The sequence below is a fragment of the Glossina fuscipes genome, unplaced genomic scaffold (genome assembly GCF_014805625.2).
Source record: "Glossina fuscipes isolate IAEA_lab_2018 unplaced genomic scaffold, Yale_Gfus_2 0, whole genome shotgun sequence".
Classification (NCBI taxonomy): Eukaryota; Metazoa; Arthropoda; class Insecta; order Diptera; family Glossinidae; genus Glossina; species Glossina fuscipes.
The window spans coordinates 19,385,673-19,403,551 of record NW_023998414.1 but is presented as its reverse complement, the minus strand read 5'-3'; the positions used below and the strand labels follow the sequence as shown (position 1 = coordinate 19,403,551).

Genomic DNA, 17,879 nt, shown 5'->3' with positions numbered 1-17,879 from the left:
TACTCTCTGTAGTAGTTACCACCAGTATCATGTGATTGTTTTTAGAAATGAGATTGTTTACTTAACAAATGCCTTTACCTCACAATGGAAAATAGACTATTCACGGTGGCAATGAAACTTGAAGAGATAGGAAATTTCCAAGATTTGATTTAATGATAATTTAAAATAAAATAGAAAAGCCAAAGAAGGTTACGTTCCTAGCCAATATTGTATCCATCACCCTAATTTCATAAAATGATCTTCGAAAAAGTGAAAAACGAAATATATATTTGGAAAATACTCAAATCGATGGAAATTTTAGCAACTTTGACAATTTATTGCTTTTCTTCATATTGTAACTTATATTAATCTAGTTGAAATTTTAATGGAATGGAATTTTTCTCTGCATTTCTTCTTTATCACATTGTGTATTTCTAGAAACTACATATACAAAAATTCTTTTTCAACATTTTAAAACATTTATAAAACAAAACTATTTAACAAACATCACATATTATTAACAATTCAAATAGATAACTTTTCTCAACTAACATCAAAATTTGAACAACAAAATCACTTTGGATCTGTTAATATTAAAAGTGTTCTCAATTTTTTTTTTCTTTTTAAGCTTAGTATTAACAGTACTTTGCAATTTTCTGTGAAAATAGTTTGGTATTGGCTCCCGAAAAACTACATAACTTTTTGCCATTTTTAATAAAGATAAACGTTGGGATACTTGTTACCCGATATCTATCGGCAAGTGCTTGAAATTGATCCACATCGATTTTAAGAACAGTCGCTCTATAATAGTGCGAAATCACCTTCAAATATTTATCCATAGTTTTACAGGGACCGCACCAAGTGGTATAAAAGTCCAAGATGACCAACGTATTACCAGCAGTTCCTAAGACATTTTCAAGCTCGGCTTCCGATGTTATAATTGAAATCAACATATTCTTAAATAGAACGCAGCAAGTAGGTAAAATAGTAGTAAAACACGTAAAACACTTGCAACAGCCGTGACGACAAGCCTTAATAAATGAAGACAAAGCAATTTTATAATGCAGTTTGCTATAGCTGAAATAACGGTAAAGCTTGGTATAAAAATGGCGGGAAAGCTTTTGCTGACTTTTTGTATGAAAGCACACAATTCAGCTTAGTACTCTTTGCAAGCATAATCACTCTGTGCAATAAACGTAGCCAAATGCAACCGTATAACGTAAATAACGTAAAATTTTTTCAAAAGAAAACCTGGTAGAGCAAAAAGCTTTTAATGAAAAATTGCTAAATTGGAAGAATCGTAAAATTGAATTTTTACCTAGAAAGATTTTTGTGTTTAGAGCTTGAAAAGAAAATTAACGTTGTTTATTTTGAATTGTTTTTCGCACTTATGTAAGCAATAATAAAAAAATAATGGCTTCTCCAAGCGCTACAAATATTCAAAATTCTCGACGAACTACCAACGTTACACCGAGCGGTGGCGGTGCGACATCCGGAACAACATCTCGTGCCGCTATGAGGACTAGTACTAAACGTCAAACTTTGACAAAAAAACTTGACGACACCTCTCTGGAAAATAAAGTGCATCTCATTGGCGATAAAGAGGATTTTGAGAATATATTAACAGCGGCTGGCGACAAATATATTATGGTTGAATTTTTTGCTACATGGTGTGGTCCCTGTCGCATGCTAGCCTGTAAAATAGATGAATTGGCTTCTTTATACCAAGATAAGGCCGTTATGGTTAAAATCGACGTAGACGATTTTGAGGAGTTGGCAGCGGAATATAATATCACTTCTATGCCTGCGTTTATGATAATAAAAAATAAACAAAAAGTTGAGCATTACTGTGGCAGCAAAGTTGAGCAATTAGAAGAATTTATAGAGAAGTACTTGGGAAAGCCCGAAATGAAATAATTTGAATAGTCATTATAGAAAAAAATTCGCGGGCCATTTTATTAATTTCCTCTTGCCAGCACTTGGAATCTCTGTATATATATGAATAAATCTTTTCATTTTTTCTTTTCATGCATTCATTCTCGACTTTTAACAATAAACTAGGCACTAGGTAATGACATTTGAATTTTTAGTTTGAAATAAATCAAAATTTTTGTTTATTTCGGATATAAATTGAAAGGAGAGAAATGTCCGCGGATCCGCATCCACGCCAGACAGCCAATCCAATTGTATTAATAAATGATGAAGCCGAATATAATAATGTACTGCAAAAAGTTGGCAGCAAAGTGCTCGTCATTGAATATTATGCAAGTTGGTGCGGACCGTGCAAAGTGATAAATTCCAAATTAGAAAAATTAGCTCAGAAATATTCGCACAAGGTAGTTATCGTTAGGATAGATGTCGATGAATGCGAACAATTGGCAATCGATAATAATATAGTCGCTATGCCAACTCTGATTGTAATGAAGGGTAAACAGAAACTGGGGCAATTTGCTGGTTTTAAAGTGGACCAATTGGAAAAAACTGTTGAGAGATTAATTAAAAAACCAGAAGTTGTGCAAACGGATCAACAATCACCACCGTTAGTTATATCAGTGCGAGAACCGATTCGAAATGATCCTTATCAACAGCCGTCGACAAGCAACCCTGACGATGCAGATGCTGATAATTCCGCCGACGTTGATACTCCGTCCACATCGAGAAGTTCTAAAATCAAGAAACCTATACGCTTATCGGCCACCCGACGCATTTTAAAATGATGCATATGTACTTTACATTATTTTTAAATTTTCATTAAACACGCTGAGTTGATTTTCGATTCTTTCAAAATTTTAACTATATAACCTTCACTGGTTTGTCAAACCTGATTTCAGAAGAATAAAATAGACTAACGAGTAAAAAAACTAAATAAAATAATTTAAAAAAAATCAAATCAAAAAATTATTTTTGTTGGTCTTTTACAAGAAAAAGCATTTGTGAGAAAAGAAAAGAAATAAATAAATAAAATAGAAAATGACGTACAGCGTTCAAAGTAAGGAGGACATGGAGAAGCAGATCAATGAAGCGGGTGAAAAACTAATTGTCATTGATTTCTATGCCAGTTGGTGTGGACCATGCAAGATCATTAGCCCCAAATTGGAGGAATTGTCTGTTCAATATTCTGACAAAGCGTTAGTTTTAAAAGTGAATGTCGATGATTGTGAGGAAATCGCTTTAGAATACAATGTAACAAGCATGCCGACGTTTGTTTTTATGAAAAATCGTCAAATAATAGACATTTTTGTCGGCGGCAATCCAGAAAAATTGGTAAAGAATATGGAGAAATACGTTGGTGGCGAGCCGTTGCCAGTTTATGTAGATAATCCTATAGAAAGTGATGATCTGGAAGAAGAGCAGTTAGAAACAGCCTTGGACACTGCACCAATAGAAGCCGCTGTCGAAGATCAACAACAGGTTATCAATTAAATGGAAATTCTTATGTGGGTATATATATAAATATTTCTTACAATAATTCTATATAAATCTTTTATTGTAATAATTAAAATCCATAAATTTCAAATACACCCTTTTCCCTTACAACTTGGAAAACTTGTCAGCTATCGAGCATGGAAAGATTTTGCAATTAGGCAATTTGTATCATTTCATCAAATAAATAATAACTCTTGGGGATTCCATGTTTTTCTTACGAGGGCAAAAAAAAATTATTTTAGCTTAAAGTGGAATTGATCTTTCCTCCTTCTTAGCAATGAAAGTTTTTTTTTTGTTAATTTGCAAAAATGCCTTTGATTTTATTTTTTCGCGAATGTAATTTTCATTGCATGGGATGGTGTAATTTTAAAGCCCTGTAAAGCTTCCTTTGCCGCATTGCTTTGTAATTCCGTAGCGAATTCAACGAAAGCTATATCATGACGATTGGGTACCAAGCGGACCTCTTTGAAACCAGGAAATTGATTAAATAACATGGAGAGCATCATTTCATTAGTTTCTTCTGGCAAATTCGTCAGGAATAGAATTTGATTAGGTGGTTGTTCGCTCTGAGTATTTGGATTCGTATTTTCCGCATTAGACGCCTTCTTCTTTTTATCCCTGTACAATTTTTAATAAAAAAATAAAACAAGCTTGCACATAATATCGCTTCTAACATACTTTTTATCATCCGTCGTTACAACCGGCTTTGAGGGTCTCACTTTTTTGGGTCTCTCTTTAAATGTACCTTTAATTTTGGCCACTATATCCGAATCAGTTTTTGCGTATGCAATACGCATCGGCTTATCATAAAATGGGAATCCTTGCATGGTGCGTAAAGCATTCGATGCACTCGCAATTTCCTTAAAAATGACAAAAGCTTGACCACGCATCTTTAGCGTTTTCAGTGCGACAATATCTAAAATTTGCCCAAATTGTGAAAAAATCGCATACAAGGATTTTTTCAATTCTTCTTTTTTAATTTTTTCATTCAAATTATTAATATATATGGTCTGATTTGGACGCAAATCCATTATTCCGTCGAATAATTCTGATTATTAGAAATTAAAGGAAATAATATTTGTTTACGATAACACACGATGCGCTGCAATGTTACCAAAGTAAAAAAAATGTTATATCTTTACAGTGATGCAGTGATGTAGAAGATAGCAACGATAAATTTTACCAAATATACTTTGTACGTAAATGTTATATCCTTTGTTACAATGCGTTTTAAACGAAAATGCCGTCCTTTCTCCATAAAATATTACTAAACTATATTTTATTACTATTTTTAAGTTATCTGCATGAATGGTGAATTGCCTCACACTACAGATCGACAATAATATTTTAATGTATTCAGAATAACATAATCGACCGTCATACAATTCGAAATTACTACATTTTTTTTTTAGGAAATTGAAAAAATCATTTTTGTTCTCTTGTTTTTTTTACAAAAGCTTTATGTGTAGAGAATATAATTAATAATTAAAATAAAATAAACACTGCAACACTATACTATGGCATATTATAATGCTTCCTGCATATGCAAATAGCATCTTTCTGCAAGGCTTGTTTTCTGCATAAACTTTGCGCAGCACTAAATAAATTATGGTAACAGCCTTTGAAGCTAAAAATCGGTCTTAGATTAATAAAACGATTTACAAATTTGACAAAAATATGGTATGATTAAGACAGCTTTTCGATTTGAACGCCATTCAAACTCGAATTGCTATTCTATACTCCACCTATATAAGTGGTGAAAAGGCACAATAATCTTTACTACATTGCTCCGCGATATATTTATTCACATAAGTTAACACTTGGCATATGTGCTCTTAGCTGACACATATCACAATTAGGCGTCCACGATCATCGTCCCACTAGAAAAAAAAGATTTGAAGCTTTGTACAAATATTTCCTATAATCAAATGTAACATTATTTAAGTAAATAATTTTTATTTGTGGCTGCAGATAGGATGTACGGATGTTCGGTTATAGACAAATGCAACTCTCTTACTTGTTTTAACAACACTTGACAGCACCGATAGTTACAAAAAAAAATCTAAGGAAAGTCTTTATTTTTTTATTATATTGTAGTGAGTAAAATGTCAAAGAATAAATTTCACGAGTCTTCCTTTGCGGATGCAAAAATAATAGAAGTGAAATCAAAGGTAAAAGAAAGGAAAATGCAATAATACTTCCATGTAAAGCTTCCTCGCATTGATTTGGTGATTCATTAAATGAAATGAATTTTTCTTTTGGCCAAATTTGTTTTGTTTGTCTAAATTAATAGATGTTTTTAAACGATCAAATGTTATTATATTTCATTTTTTATTTGGAATTTATCGCCTTTTAAATTTGTGGTTATTCTCGTTAACATTTAGTTTGATGCTGAGTTTAGACGATTCGGTCTCAGGCGTCATGAAGAGCCGCCAAAATTTGATAAATTTTATACGCTTATTAAGGAATTGCATGGATTAAATAATATACGCTTTGTAATCCGTTATATTGATCCACGGGATCAAGAATTACTGCCTATAAACAATGATGATAATTATGGACGTGCCCTCAAAACGGCGCAACCCATCTTACGTGTAATAGTTCAACGTGAAGAGGATTTAGAGTATGGGTGTCCGAAGCCGCGCGGTAATCATTTTAATATAATCAGTATGCTAGGGCAAACTCCTGGCAAGCAAAAAGCCCCTCCAATTTCAATGCCGCATGATTTTCGTCAAGTATCAGCAATTATTGACGTTGATATTATACCAGAGACACAGCGACGCGTTCGTTTGCTAAAGCATGGCAGCGACAAGCCTTTGGGATTTTATATAAGGTAGTGTCACGGCATTTTATTTAAGAAATCAATGTATCAATTGTTCCACTTCAGGGACGGAACCTCGGTACGCGTAACACCGAATGGTTTGGAAAAACAACCTGGTATATTCATATCCCGACTAGTACCAGGGGGTTTGGCTGAAAGCACAGGTTTATTGGCCGTCAATGACGAGGTCATCGAAGTAAACGGCATCGAAGTAGCTGGAAAAACATTGGACCAAGTAAGAAAGATAAAAAGTTCGATGACGTGATGCTTTAATCATTTTTAAATTTCAGGTTACTGATATGATGGTAGCCAACAGTTCAAATTTGATTATAACCTTTAAGCCGGCCAATCAACGCACATTAACTTCCCCGCGACGTGGTTCTTTTTCGCGTACTAGTCAACTGTCGAGTGGTTCGCATCAAACCAATCATACAAACACATCCGATGAACTCGAACAGGATGAGCAAGACGAAATCCTAGACTTAACTGGCGTCACTTTGGATGATAATGCCGGCGGAATGTCATTAACTCAAACACAACATCAGCACAAGCAAAGTGTAACTGGTCCAGGCGTGGTTGAATCACGCGATGGCGTTCTACACCTTTAAGAATAAAACTCCGCACACGTAGTGCTACTCTTATTATATATATATTCTAAAACAGATAGACTTCAAACTGTATACAAACGAAGTGCCTTACAGACAACCAATTAACCAACCAATCAACCAACCAACCAACCAATGTGATTATTGATAATTATTGCATAACTTAAAAAAAGGTATCAGTCCTCTTACTGTTACTTAATTTAAAACTTCTGGAATTGTGGTAAACATTTTCTATCGCTATTAAGAAGCAAAGAAATGGGCATCAATATCATCATTAATTACATATATATTACAAAAAGCAAAAAAGGCACGAATGCATGCGTTAAAGCAAAAAAAAAAACAAAACAAAACAAAAAAAAGCATTCCGTTCTTGTTAACATTCATACACTGAGTATTTGGTTATGTAGCGTAGTATTTAGAAGTATTGAGTTTATTTTATTATTATTCTGAATAACATTTTGTTGAATGTATGTATGACTGCATTACAATAAAAGAAAAATTTTACTTGTATTTTTGAATTCTGTTTATTTCCAGTATATAAATGTAGTTAAAACCTGGGGTCAATCACTTTGTGTAGTCTCTTTCTCTCTTTGCAGGGATTGCCATATTTCCTTTGCATTTGGCCTATCGTTTGGTACTTCATTGGTGCACAAATAGAAAAGTTCTATAATGATATTGTAGTCATCACTAAAGTCGAAGGCTCCTGGTAGAGGCGGCCTAGTTCCATAAATCAATTCATCACTTAAAGAGTTTTCCAAACTTTCAGAAACATTGCTTTCGTCTAACTCAGTATCATCATTTGATTCAGATGCATTGGAACAGTTTTCCTCGTTATTTAAATCTTCAATTTCATTTTGTTCAACTTCAAAGGTATGTGGGGGGACCAAAGCGATAGTCTCATAGATAACCAAACCAAAGCTAAATATATCACAGCTGCTGCCGATTTTGCCATCTTTAAAAGTTTCTGGAGCAGACCACAACAAGGTGCCCACATATTCTAATTTAGAATCCTTTGTAAAATCCACATGACCAGTTTCATCTAACGGCAAGCTAACGCCAAAATCGCAAAGTTTGCATATCTCAAACTCGCCCTTCACTAAGACGTTATAAGACTTGATGTCTCCATGTAAGAGCCGTGCTTCGGTGTGCAAATAGTCTAATGCCTTGGCTATATCCTCAATTAGTTTTTTTGTTTGAATAGCAGGTAAAGGTCCTTCACTTTCTTCAAAACGTCTTTCCAAAATTAAACCCAAAGAAGTATTACAACACTCCATGGCAAGTGCATCAACGCCATTGCAATCCTTGGTAATTGTCCTGAAACCGATGATATTTGGGTGTTGCAATTGCCGTAAAATTTCAGCTTCTTTAACAATGCGACTATTTAAGGTCGCGTATTTATCTTGATTTAATTGTTCAATACGATGCGAAGCACGTTTCACCGCCCAAGGCGAGCAAGTTTGGCCTGATCGTTCCAAACGGTACACATTAACACCGGTTCCGTAACCCAAATTTCTCATGAATGGCGAAGGGGGTATATTAAGTGGAGAACAACCTTTTTTTACTTCCTCCGATTGCGGGTTGCGCAAAACGCGTTGCGGGGTTCCGGATTCCTGCATTTCTTCTGCCAAATCTTCTAATGAATTTAATAAAATGAAAGCGCGCTTGCGAGTGGGCGTCTTTGCAGTTTTTTTTAAAAAGCTGTCATTTCTAGAGTTGCAATTGTTCCAATTTTTCTTTCTATTCGTTTCCATATATCTTTTTTTAGAATTATTTTGAGTTGCCAGATTTAAAAAAATTTATATATATAACTAAAGAGAAGCTATATTCGATTTGGAACGAGTTTTTCAGCATTTGTTTGCCTTGAAAGTACTCGCTAGATGAATGGTGAAAGCTGCATCGTATATTTGTATATTTGTCTTGTCATCAATTAATCTACTTAGTTTGACATGATGTTTTGAAGAAATCACATTTTTCCGAATTTTCTTCGCTCTTGCCAAGTTAATTTTAAACATCAGTAAAATTCGTTTATGCAGTGAATGAGAAATTGATATGCTTTTTTTTGTTTGTGTTGAAATATACCAAGCTTATGGAGCCCTTTCTCTGTTTAATGATGAGGCTATATGTCTTCTCTTGAGTGGTATTTTTCAATCCTTTGTTTTAAAAGTATCGATTGTCCAGACATCTATTTAGCAGTCTACTCGTTTTGAAAAAAAGAACAAACTTAGCAGAATTTGTCCTTTGATATGTTAAAAGTTTCGCATCTGAATGTTGTTTACTTCAAAATGTTTCTTTTCGATAACCTTATTTACGTCGTTATTTTAATAGGGGGTTTTCATAATCATGTGTTTTTGGTTTTTGGCATTTGGTCAGTGGCAAGTAATCAGCTGTCATACCATTTATTTTTTGGGAGTTTCATATTTGACGCTTTTACGTAATTTATATCAAGCAAAAAAAAAAAAAAGAAAAAGATGGGTAATGCATACCATCGTGCTGTACACCCTGATACCTTCCCGGGTCCTGATTTTGAGCCGACGTTTGATCCGCTACTTGGCGCGCCTAATCGAAAAGTAAGAGTTTCAAATGTTACCAAAGAGGAAATGGTGTCGGCAAAATTACCCCTCGAAGATCGTGATTATTGTGCTGATGTGCTACTTAAATACAGAGCCTGTAGGACGAGGGTCTTCCCATTTCTATACAAATGCCATCATGAAAGACACGAGTACTTGACTTGCGAATATGAAGATTATGTGTTGCGTATGAAGGAGTTTGAACGTGAAAGGAGACTATTGGAACGCCAAAAACGCATCGATGCTGCTGCTTAATGATAATTTAGAAAAAAGAGGTATCGCTACATAGAAAGAAGCAAAGCAAAGAATCAGTTACTTAGTTAAATCATAGTGAAGTGTTCCAGGCAAAAGTAAAATAAAGTTTGCGGGATAGTGCACGACAGAAAAACTGGCGCTGTATATTTGTGCTTAAACTTTAAATGTACCGCACATCTTGCTGCATACTTTTATCAAAAAAGATTATTATTTTAACATTTTTCAAAACAGAAGTACTAGCAGTAAGTAGAAAAGCCAGATCTATTTAAGTTTCTGTTGTTACTGATGCGTTAAACTTAGCTTTATTTAACGTCTAAATAATTGCTTTGCCCTTGATTTTCTTCGAGAACTTCATTTTCTTCTTTTTCGGCTCTTTAATGGCGGTGTCCAACGATTCAATGTTGTCATCTAAACGTTTTGTGCCGCTAAAAAAAAGGAGAAAAATTACATGAAAAATCATTAGTTTTCGAAAAAAATACACGCGTAGGATACCTTTTCACGGATATCAACGTTAATTTGGAAGGAACGTTGCTTAAAGCGTTTGTCCAGTCTTTTTCGTCACCTTTTATTTGGTAATCACTTTCTACCTTTAATTTCTTCAATTCTTCCTTTTGCTTCGCCGTCAACTGTCGGGCCGTTTCCTCCAATTCGTCGTTCAACGAGAGAGTTAAGGGCTCAAAATCGTTTCCATTATTCAATTGTTTGTCCTTGATCATATTGCTCTCAATTTCATTTTCGATAACAGTATTAAAATATTTTGTAATTTTTTTTATCATATCATAAAATTTGGCTAATATTTGATTTCCTGGCATATTCAGTTCGGCTGCTATGTCATCAACCTGTTTTCCTTGTATGCCAATTGCTAAAAGGATGGCTTTTTGCAGAGCATCTAGCTGAACATCGGCTACTTTGCCTTGAAAATATAAAGAACCAATGTCTGTGGTCAGATCCAAGATCAAACGAAATTCGATTTGATTGCGTGAATACAACTCAAGTCTTTGCAGATCGTGCGGTAGAAAGTAGACATCCAATGTTTGTTTATTCAAATCTTGTACGGAATCGAAACTAACCCATTTGTTGTCAAGCAGAGAAAGCGCCAAACTGGATGGAAATTCTCTGAATGCTTTGCTTAAAAGTTTGGTTATCCGCCGCCTAAAATCGTTAAAGTATAAATTTAACCAATCGGTGCACTTTTTTTCATTTTTTAATGAATGCAACATTATGCAGGTATGTTCCGCAGTAATTTCGTTCGCTTTTTGACTTATGTAAACAGGCACGAAACCCAGGCTTTTCCAGAATTTTAACAAATCCTGAGTGAGACCATATGAAGTGCCTAAATATTCAATATGTTCGGGAATACGTTCAGTTAAACGTTTCAAAAGCGTCGGTATTTTCTTACGGGGACGTATTTGCTCTTTAAGTAAGCCCACGTGATCTTCTTCAATTTCTTCGATGCCTGTAATATGAATACAAAATAAATGCGACTTTGGAAAAATATGAAATCCTGACTCACCGTTTTCATTTTCATCATTATTTTGCATCTCATTTAAATTAGTAAATTTTCTGCAGTAATAGTCTCTCAACAATTTTATAGCTTTCTTTCCATAGCCCATCTGCCAAGATGTTAAAGATACAAAATAATTGGGAGATTGCCGGATGAGTGGCGTTTTATCATACGAACCCTTTGATAGTTGGGATGGGTCGCAATACGCACTATTCGTATTCCTGGCAGCTTAGGAAACTCTCGATCGCCATATTGCTCAGATATATTCCAAGGTATCAAATCCCCACTAGCTTTCTTTCCTCTGCCTAAAGAATCGGTTATGCTTTTCGAGGATATTTCACCTTCTAAAGCGACTTGTATAACCACTAAAATTTCTGGCAATTGATCTTTACGTTGTATCGGTCCTAATAGACAAAATAAATGATGGGCTGGGGCATCGCTCATCATTTGCAAATCATTGGGGCTATTTTTATAATGAGAGGCCACGTATATAGACACCAAACGGTGTAAAAAAGATTCCGCCGCCTTGTGGTAGGAAAACAAAGCATCGCGGTCTATATAATATAGCTCACAAACATCGGGGTTCGGACAACCGGAATTGATAAACGCTACATTAGTTGCATCCAAGCACAATAAATTTATTAGCCAAGTTTCAACGTCGTCCCCTTCGCTGTACCGTATGGATTCTTCAAGTTTGATCTGTTCGGAGAAATTTAATCATAATTTTATAAGACGTGTCACTTCATTGAAATCACAAACCGGTGGAGAAGCTTTGTTCTCTTTTTGCAATTGTGTAATCAATTTTAAGCTCAAAGATCTTCCGGTTCCTTCATAGCCGTTAATTGTGGACGCCAAAAATATTAAATATGGACCAATCATTTTTTTTACCAAGGGCAGGGGTATAGCAGCCGCTTCATCAATAAGTAACAGATCGGCAGCATTTAAAAGATGTGTATCGTTCGGGGCAATGTATTGTATTGTTTGCCTGCCCATGCGTGTCATGTTAATACGTATGATGGCCTTTTTGTAATCGGAATTAGTAGAGCGTATGATTGTATAATCGGTATGCTCTTGATATGCTAAGCTATCAAATCCTTTAAGCACAAATTCAAACAAAGTTATCAAGTTCTCGGGATGGGGCGAAGTAACGTAAACATTTACATAGCCAAAAGCAATTGCTGCTGCTATTGAAAGACCCAAAGCTGCTGATTTGCCTCGGCCACGTGAAGCTGTTAACGAAATTGGCGGTCTATTGAAGAATAAAAACCATTCAGTAATAATTGAATCATATAGGATCATAAATATATCATTTACTTAAGTTGCTTTTCTGCTAAGGCTTCGATAAATTGAGCCACTGCTTTTGCTTGATCATAGGTTTTACAGCGATTCACTAGCGGCCCTGCTGGTGGAGTATCTCGTAAACTGTCTTTCAGTTCAGTTAATAAATCTTCGTTCTCTGATTTTTTTATTTCTGCAGGCTTAGAAGAAAAGTATTAGTGAAATCATAAGAACGACTTCTGTAACAATTATGGGAGAATTAGGAGGCTTTAAACAAATTCTTACATTAACGGGTACCACGTCAACAATTTTCGAGCTTAACGGTAATACGACAAGATCATCGCTAATCACTAAACATCTCTTGCAGTCGGCCAAAGAAAGTATAAGTCGTTCATTAAAACGACATGTAATTGTTTGGTGAGCTTCCGTACGGAATCTCTTGTGCACGTCCATGCTCATGGTAAAAAGCTGTTTCAATGAAGTTATAGACTTTAAAAGAAGAATTATAAGACCACCACCTTCTACAGTTTCCATTGTACGAGCCAGTAAATTTGGGGTTAAAGCCTCGAAATCCTATAAAATGTTGTCATATAATATTTTATACACGTTTTAGAAAATACGAAGTACCTGTAATACACAAACTCCATAAGTTCTTCCCAATATCGCGTGAGTTTCTGAATAATATCTTCCATGAATTGTGGTCGCCACACGAAAAGTATCAAATAGATCCGCATCGTTGATATCAATTTTACCTGCAGCTATTTTCTTTGCCCTTTTTTTGCCATGACTGAAAATATGATATTTAAATTAAATAAAAATTAATTTAGAGACTATGTAATTACTTAGATATGGCTTCATCTTTGTTTTTATAGCACCACAATACCGTTGGCCGGGCTTTCACGGTAGACTTTGTTAGAATGTCATATAAAATTGGTACCTAATATAATCAAGCGAATATCAATAACAATGTATAAGCACATGAATCTATTTGCTAGTTTACCTGGTCTCTGGCTTTGTCACCAATAATTACAAACATCGTCCTATGTCCCAACTTTACGCCATTTTCAATCATAACTCTTATACGATTGTCAATCTTCTTTTTAACCATCGCTATTGCGTCCTTTTAATATTTTTTTTAAAACTGCTAACTGAAGGGATAATGGCACGTGCAACACTTCTTTTAATACGTTCGTCCGCGCACAACAACTTTTAAGCAAGTACGTATAGAATATAATCTCACGAAACAGCTGTTTTTTGCGGTGACTCTACAAAGTCTAAACTAACAGATGAGAAGTCAAACAGTGATGTGTAACGAGCAAAGGAGGATCGTCTTTTGTTAGCTGCTTTCATCGCGCGGAGATATAAGGTCGGTTTGTTGGTTTGGATAAACTGAAAGCTAAAACTAGGCATGTATAATAAATACGTTTGAGTTTGCGAAACTCATATATTCCCAGATGAAAATTAATTATTTTATATTTGAATATTTCTGCAAAGCCGTAGATTGCTCATAGCTATGAAAAGAATTTGCTTATACTTCTCTGTTCCGTGGTATTGTTATTACATTAAGTAGAAAGCAATTAATATTCGGTTAGCTAGCTACACGTTTATTCCTAATGCTTTCGATAATATCAGCACCAGTTCTAAGTAAATGAACATTTTTCGCTTTTTCATTTAAAACTGTGCCTAACAAAGAAGACATTGATAATTTTTAATTTATATATATGCCAGATGGTGAATGTAGTTTCCAAAGACAGTTGGAATTTAAGATTTACTTGCAGGCAAAAACAAAATATATATAAAGTTGCTGTGAAGTAATATCTTGTTTTCTGGCTCCCATAAGATGTATTGAAGCTCTATTCGGCTCTCGAAAGTATTTCTAATTTAATATTTGTGTATAAAAAAAAAAATCAATTTGTTCCTATTGAGCAAAACTTTTCTTTGGGGTCTCAGTAAAAATATTGATACTTTTATACGACTCCGGCCAATCTAACTTATGCATAGTCAGGAACTGTTTATGTATAGACAGAAATGCAAAGGAACTTTGATATATTACGGTTGTTATACAGATCAGTTCATCTTTTGGTGACAAAATTTACCACCAGAAACAATATCCTGGATTCATAAATTAAGAAGAAAAATTGATTTGGGGTATTTTTGGATCGGGATATTGGGTTTTAAAACGAATTTGCAATTATTTTTGTAGAGTAAGTTTTCAATTTGTACTTTGGAGATGGAGTGACAAGATGTTGTCAAATAGATTGCGACGGTAAAAAGTATATGGAGTTATGGATAGTATGGAGATGCATTTTACCGCATTGTAAATCTGTCACGGTAAACTGCCGTGAATGTAATAAAAACTCTCGATAAAATTTATAGTAAATAACTTATATTTTCGATAATTTCTATTGGAAAATAGTATATTCTCTAAGCGCACATATTCTAGATTAAAACTTTAAGAGATATATATAGTTCACAGATTAAAGCATTTCACTTTTTTCGTTCATATTTAAATTCATAAACTGGGGGAGCATCCTTGGTTCCTTTCTGTATTTTTTTCGGCTTTTGTAAACGAGGTTGTTGCAAAGCTTTTTTAATTGCCAACTTTTGTTGCACTATAGCCAACTCTTTTTCTCGCTCTATACGTTTCGTTAATTCTTGATAAGCCTGCTGTTTTAAAGCGTTCGCTTTTTTGATTTCCTGGAAATTGAAACCATCAAAAAGAAAAATAACTTACTATCAATTTACATTTGCATTTTCATACTTACATAAGGATTTAGTACTGTAAGGTTAATTTTGTCAAGATGGGACAGCCTCGGCCTATTTGTTTTGCGTTCTATAAGATCAGGGTGTGTGTCTAAATGTTTAGCTAAATCGAATTCTGTGGACTCTGCAACTGTGCCATCATTCGTATTATCGTCTTCGACAAAGAAAATATGTGTATTAGGAACTGTATTAGCAAAATCGATCATGTGTAGTTGCGACTGCAAACGTTTGATTTTTTTGGTCTCTATTGTGCGTTTCATAGTTACATATTTTAGATCTTGCGTCTGCATCAACGCTATCTGTTCCTTGCTATGCTCATCCTTTTCGCTTTCATCTTGTTCATGATGTTGCCCATCCTTTAGTTTGGAACGTATCATATGATGATAAAACTCATCCGGATTTTTATTTAAGGCGCGTTTGTGCAATAAGTGCAATGTTTTCGCTTTGCGTTCCGCATCACGTGCTCTCCTTTGGTAGTCTTTCTTTTTTTCGAGTAAACCCAAATGTTTACGGGATTCTGGTTGATGACGTTCGCGATGAACTTTCTGGTTACTCTTAGATGCTTTTTTCCAAGATGACATTTTTATAGCAGTATAACTTGAATTAAATATGTCATAAGAAATCTGCCTCTATAAACACAACTTCCAATTCTCCGCTCAACAATTTATTTATTCGTGTCTTGAAGAGAGTTGCCAAGTATTTGGCTGCACCAACTGGACAGTGTTGTCATTTAATAACTGTGAGGCTGGAGGGTAATCAGGTACGAGAAATTTATGTTTCGCAGTTGTATTTAGTTATTTGGATAAAATAGCTGAAAGCTAACTTTCGTTTACGTGGTTATTATTAATTTAGCCAGAGAATAAATTCGAAGATTATAATTTCAAGGAATAGCGTGCAAGTCTGTCGGCTTTATTGAAACAACACAGCACTGCGAATTTTCGGCTCTTGATATGCTGATTTGCAAAAAGGAAGAAGCTACGCCCTCTTGCGCATTGATTATGTAGCTTGCATTAATTCTCCGTTGCTTTGACAACAAAAGAAAGACAATCTCTTTTTTTGTTACATGGTAAGACTTCAGATGGACAGGCGGAAGGATATTCTTCAATTGATTCAGAGAACGATTTTGAATTGATCGGTATAACAAAAACGAGATCTATCTTTAGTCATTCTAGGTGTTACATACATAAAAGTGCATAAACTAATAATTACTTTGTGCCACAAGAGGTGTAGGATTTAAAAATACAATATTAAATAAATATTGATGTATAAGAGTATAGATTGTTTGTTTAAGATCTTTCATGGATTGATTTTTAGGGATTCAATGTTTTTTAGACTGCACAATAGTTCGATTCGTAATGATTTATCTATCTATATATATATTTGCAGAGGTATATCGACGATCTGCTCTTCAAATTGCTGTTTCAGGATCAATCTTATTGCTGGTAAAAATTTTATCGTCGACATAATGTAACGTAAACTATTTTTGACGACTAGTTCAATGATAAATTATTTTAGCTGTGCTTAACATTTCTATAAATGTATTACATCGAGCTTGGAATTAAGAAGAAAAAGAAAAAAATGAGACAAACGTTATTATGTAATAAAAGAGTAACAAACAGTAAAAAAGTACAAAGTAAATAAAGTTAAATATTCTTATTTAGCAGCTACACTGAACATATCAAATAAAAGCGACTGTTAATTTATTGCTAAAATTGTGCACTTCATAAAAGAAGAAGAAGAAATTAAGGCGCAAAATGCAAGACAAGGAAGCCAATGTCAGGGAGATGAAGTACGTAAGAGGATACAGTGTCTATGAAAATTGGCAAGGTAGCTTCCTATTTATATATTTATTTATTTATTGTCTATATATTTTTGTAAATACATTGATAAGGTTTGGATTTAACGGCTGCCGGGTAACTTAGATCATACGCTCTTCCGTATTGAAAGCTCTATCGCACTGGAGATTTGAACTCGCAACCATTGATTTATTCGCCACGAACCTTTGGCTACTCGGCTGATCATGCGAATGAATTAGTTCATATATCCAAGATCCAAATTCATAGCAGGCATACGATGTTTTTTTTTTTTTTTTGTAATTAGAATATTATTATGCAAAGTGATATAAAATGTATGACTTTTTAAGATATTCGTTAAAATTTCCAAATCAATGTATTATTATCAATCGAACAGCTCGAATCTGGAGTGCAATAGACAGCATAGCTTTCAATAAAGACGATAGTCATAGGTGCTAGTGCGCTTAATACTTTACACTTGGAATTTATTTCCCTGGCGAAGTTATTAGGTGCTTGCAGAGATTCTGATCGCTTTTTACTTGAAAAAGGCATTTATTGTGGAAAATTGGTACAAAATGTGTTAATCAAATTAGTTGCTATCATTTTTCACAATATATTATGACAATACGGCGATATCATGTCGAAAGAACTAATATTGGCTTGGCATCGATCCAATCACCGATCCATTTTCGCGCTTTTTCTACGCCTGGTGCGGATTTCTTCAAAACAATAACAAAGCGCTTCATGATTAGCGTCGGCGTACGCTGAACAAATCAATAATATTAAATGGAAAACTGTGAATTTATGCAGAGGAGCGTCAAAACCATCGAGTGCAAGCTTTATATACGCAAGTATTTGTCATTTCTTTATCATTTTTACCTATCGAAG

General features: G+C 34.5%; 10 protein-coding genes across 13 annotated transcripts; 5 read left to right on the top strand and 5 right to left on the bottom strand.

Annotated features, from left to right (window-relative positions):
- Nucleotides 1–291: 291 nt before the first annotated feature.
- LOC119644587 (thioredoxin-1-like) lies at nt 292–1,008 on the bottom strand. Its single transcript, XM_038044186.1, has one exon. It carries the CDS (start codon nt 930–932, stop codon nt 615–617), a length of 318 nt encoding a protein of 105 aa, XP_037900114.1. The 5' UTR covers nt 933–1,008; the 3' UTR covers nt 292–614.
- A 486-nt stretch (nt 1,009–1,494) lies between these two features.
- Nucleotides 1,495–1,896, top strand: LOC119642755 (thioredoxin-2-like). Its single transcript, XM_038042364.1, has one exon. It carries the CDS (start codon nt 1,495–1,497, stop codon nt 1,894–1,896), a length of 402 nt encoding a protein of 133 aa, XP_037898292.1.
- Nucleotides 1,897–2,123: 227 nt separating this feature from the next.
- Nucleotides 2,124–2,696, top strand: LOC119642024 (thioredoxin-2-like). Its single transcript, XM_038041339.1, has one exon. It carries the CDS (start codon nt 2,124–2,126, stop codon nt 2,694–2,696), a length of 573 nt encoding a protein of 190 aa, XP_037897267.1.
- A 253-nt stretch (nt 2,697–2,949) lies between these two features.
- LOC119640564 (thioredoxin-2) lies at nt 2,950–3,402 on the top strand. The gene has a single exon (XM_038039042.1). The coding sequence runs from the start codon at nt 2,950–2,952 to the stop codon at nt 3,400–3,402; it is 453 nt and encodes a 150-aa protein (XP_037894970.1).
- A 322-nt stretch (nt 3,403–3,724) lies between these two features.
- Nucleotides 3,725–4,539, bottom strand: LOC119641414 (U1 small nuclear ribonucleoprotein A). Its single transcript, XM_038040073.1, has 2 exons — nt 4,084–4,539; nt 3,725–4,023 (listed from the first exon to the last, which is right to left on the bottom strand). The coding sequence occupies exons 1-2, from the start codon at nt 4,434–4,436 to the stop codon at nt 3,726–3,728; spliced, it is 651 nt and encodes a 216-aa protein (XP_037896001.1). The 5' UTR covers nt 4,437–4,539; the 3' UTR covers nt 3,725.
- A 919-nt stretch (nt 4,540–5,458) lies between these two features.
- LOC119639361 (partitioning defective 6 homolog gamma) lies at nt 5,459–7,043 on the top strand. The gene is made up of 4 exons (XM_038036684.1): nt 5,459–5,576; nt 5,790–6,238; nt 6,293–6,461; nt 6,517–7,043. Exons 1-4 carry the CDS (start codon nt 5,511–5,513, stop codon nt 6,832–6,834), a joined length of 1,002 nt encoding a protein of 333 aa, XP_037892612.1. The 5' UTR covers nt 5,459–5,510; the 3' UTR covers nt 6,835–7,043.
- Nucleotides 7,044–7,342: 299 nt separating this feature from the next.
- LOC119641669 (lymphokine-activated killer T-cell-originated protein kinase) lies at nt 7,343–8,554 on the bottom strand. Its single transcript, XM_038040457.1, has one exon. The coding sequence runs from the start codon at nt 8,445–8,447 to the stop codon at nt 7,392–7,394; it is 1,056 nt and encodes a 351-aa protein (XP_037896385.1). The 5' UTR covers nt 8,448–8,554; the 3' UTR covers nt 7,343–7,391.
- Nucleotides 8,555–9,190: 636 nt separating this feature from the next.
- On the top strand, nt 9,191–17,466 carry LOC119638192 (NADH dehydrogenase [ubiquinone] 1 beta subcomplex subunit 7). 4 transcript variants are annotated; one of them, XR_005247397.1, is made up of 5 exons: nt 9,191–9,673; nt 16,585–16,640; nt 16,714–16,795; nt 16,860–17,025; nt 17,090–17,466. XR_005247397.1 is itself a non-coding variant. In XM_038034860.1 (2 exons), the coding sequence occupies exon 1, from the start codon at nt 9,300–9,302 to the stop codon at nt 9,651–9,653; it is 354 nt and encodes a 117-aa protein (XP_037890788.1). In that variant the 5' UTR covers nt 9,191–9,299; the 3' UTR covers nt 9,654–9,673; nt 12,635–12,691. The 4 variants fall into 4 exon arrangements, 1 of the variants encoding a protein (XP_037890788.1); XR_005247396.1 differs by having other exon boundaries at nt 16,585–16,795; XR_005247398.1 differs by lacking the exon at nt 9,191–9,673 and adding an exon at nt 13,730–13,801 and having other exon boundaries at nt 16,585–16,795.
- Nucleotides 9,655–13,637, bottom strand: LOC119638176 (RNA cytidine acetyltransferase). Its single transcript, XM_038034829.1, has 10 exons — nt 13,436–13,637; nt 13,278–13,372; nt 13,063–13,222; nt 12,721–13,008; nt 12,472–12,635; nt 11,917–12,406; nt 11,335–11,856; nt 11,167–11,266; nt 10,146–11,109; nt 9,655–10,078 (listed from the first exon to the last, which is right to left on the bottom strand). The coding sequence occupies exons 1-10, from the start codon at nt 13,541–13,543 to the stop codon at nt 9,967–9,969; spliced, it is 3,003 nt and encodes a 1,000-aa protein (XP_037890757.1). The 5' UTR covers nt 13,544–13,637; the 3' UTR covers nt 9,655–9,966.
- On the bottom strand, nt 14,875–15,890 carry LOC119638185 (probable U3 small nucleolar RNA-associated protein 11). Its single transcript, XM_038034839.1, has 2 exons — nt 15,201–15,890; nt 14,875–15,132 (listed from the first exon to the last, which is right to left on the bottom strand). The coding sequence occupies exons 1-2, from the start codon at nt 15,777–15,779 to the stop codon at nt 14,923–14,925; spliced, it is 789 nt and encodes a 262-aa protein (XP_037890767.1). The 5' UTR covers nt 15,780–15,890; the 3' UTR covers nt 14,875–14,922.
- Nucleotides 17,467–17,879: the final 413 nt, after the last annotated feature.